At 62.1% G+C, this 372-nt stretch overlaps 1 protein-coding gene across 1 annotated transcript; it reads right to left on the bottom strand.

Moving 5' to 3' along the window:
• Nucleotides 1–5: 5 nt before the first annotated feature.
• On the bottom strand, nucleotides 6–141 carry LOC103810293 (protein ZNF783-like; the record flags this gene model as incomplete). The annotated part of the gene is made up of 1 exon (XM_009083191.1): nucleotides 6–141. A coding segment is annotated over one exon (136 nt), but the record flags the coding sequence as incomplete, so codon positions are not given.
• Nucleotides 142–372: the final 231 nt, after the last annotated feature.

Raw genomic sequence — 372 nt, forward strand, 5'->3', positions numbered from 1 at the left:
CTCACCCAGGCTGGCCACCAGGTCATAGTTGTCAGCCATGACTTGTCGATACAGCGTGCGCTGCCAGGACTGCAGCTCTGCCCACTCCTCAGGAGAGAAGTACACGGCCACCTCCTCGAATGTCACCTTCAGGGACACCCCCTGCAAGGGACAGCAGGGAGCTCAGGGGGCTGATGGCACTGACACCTTGTTGGCCACCCCAAGGGGCTCACCCCGGGGCTGCAGCACCCTCTGGGTCCCAAAGGATCCTGTCCTGGAGCAACTCTGACTCCTACAGTCAGTGCAGGAGCACTGGGGACCTCTCCCAGTCTGGGGGGACTCCTGTGATGGATGGGAAAGCCTGAGATGAATGGGGACCCCCAGGAGGAGTGG

The sequence above is a fragment of the Acanthisitta chloris genome, unplaced genomic scaffold (genome assembly GCF_000695815.1).
Source record: "Acanthisitta chloris isolate BGI_N310 unplaced genomic scaffold, ASM69581v1 scaffold42509, whole genome shotgun sequence".
Lineage (NCBI taxonomy): Eukaryota > Metazoa > Chordata > Aves > Passeriformes > Acanthisittidae > Acanthisitta > Acanthisitta chloris.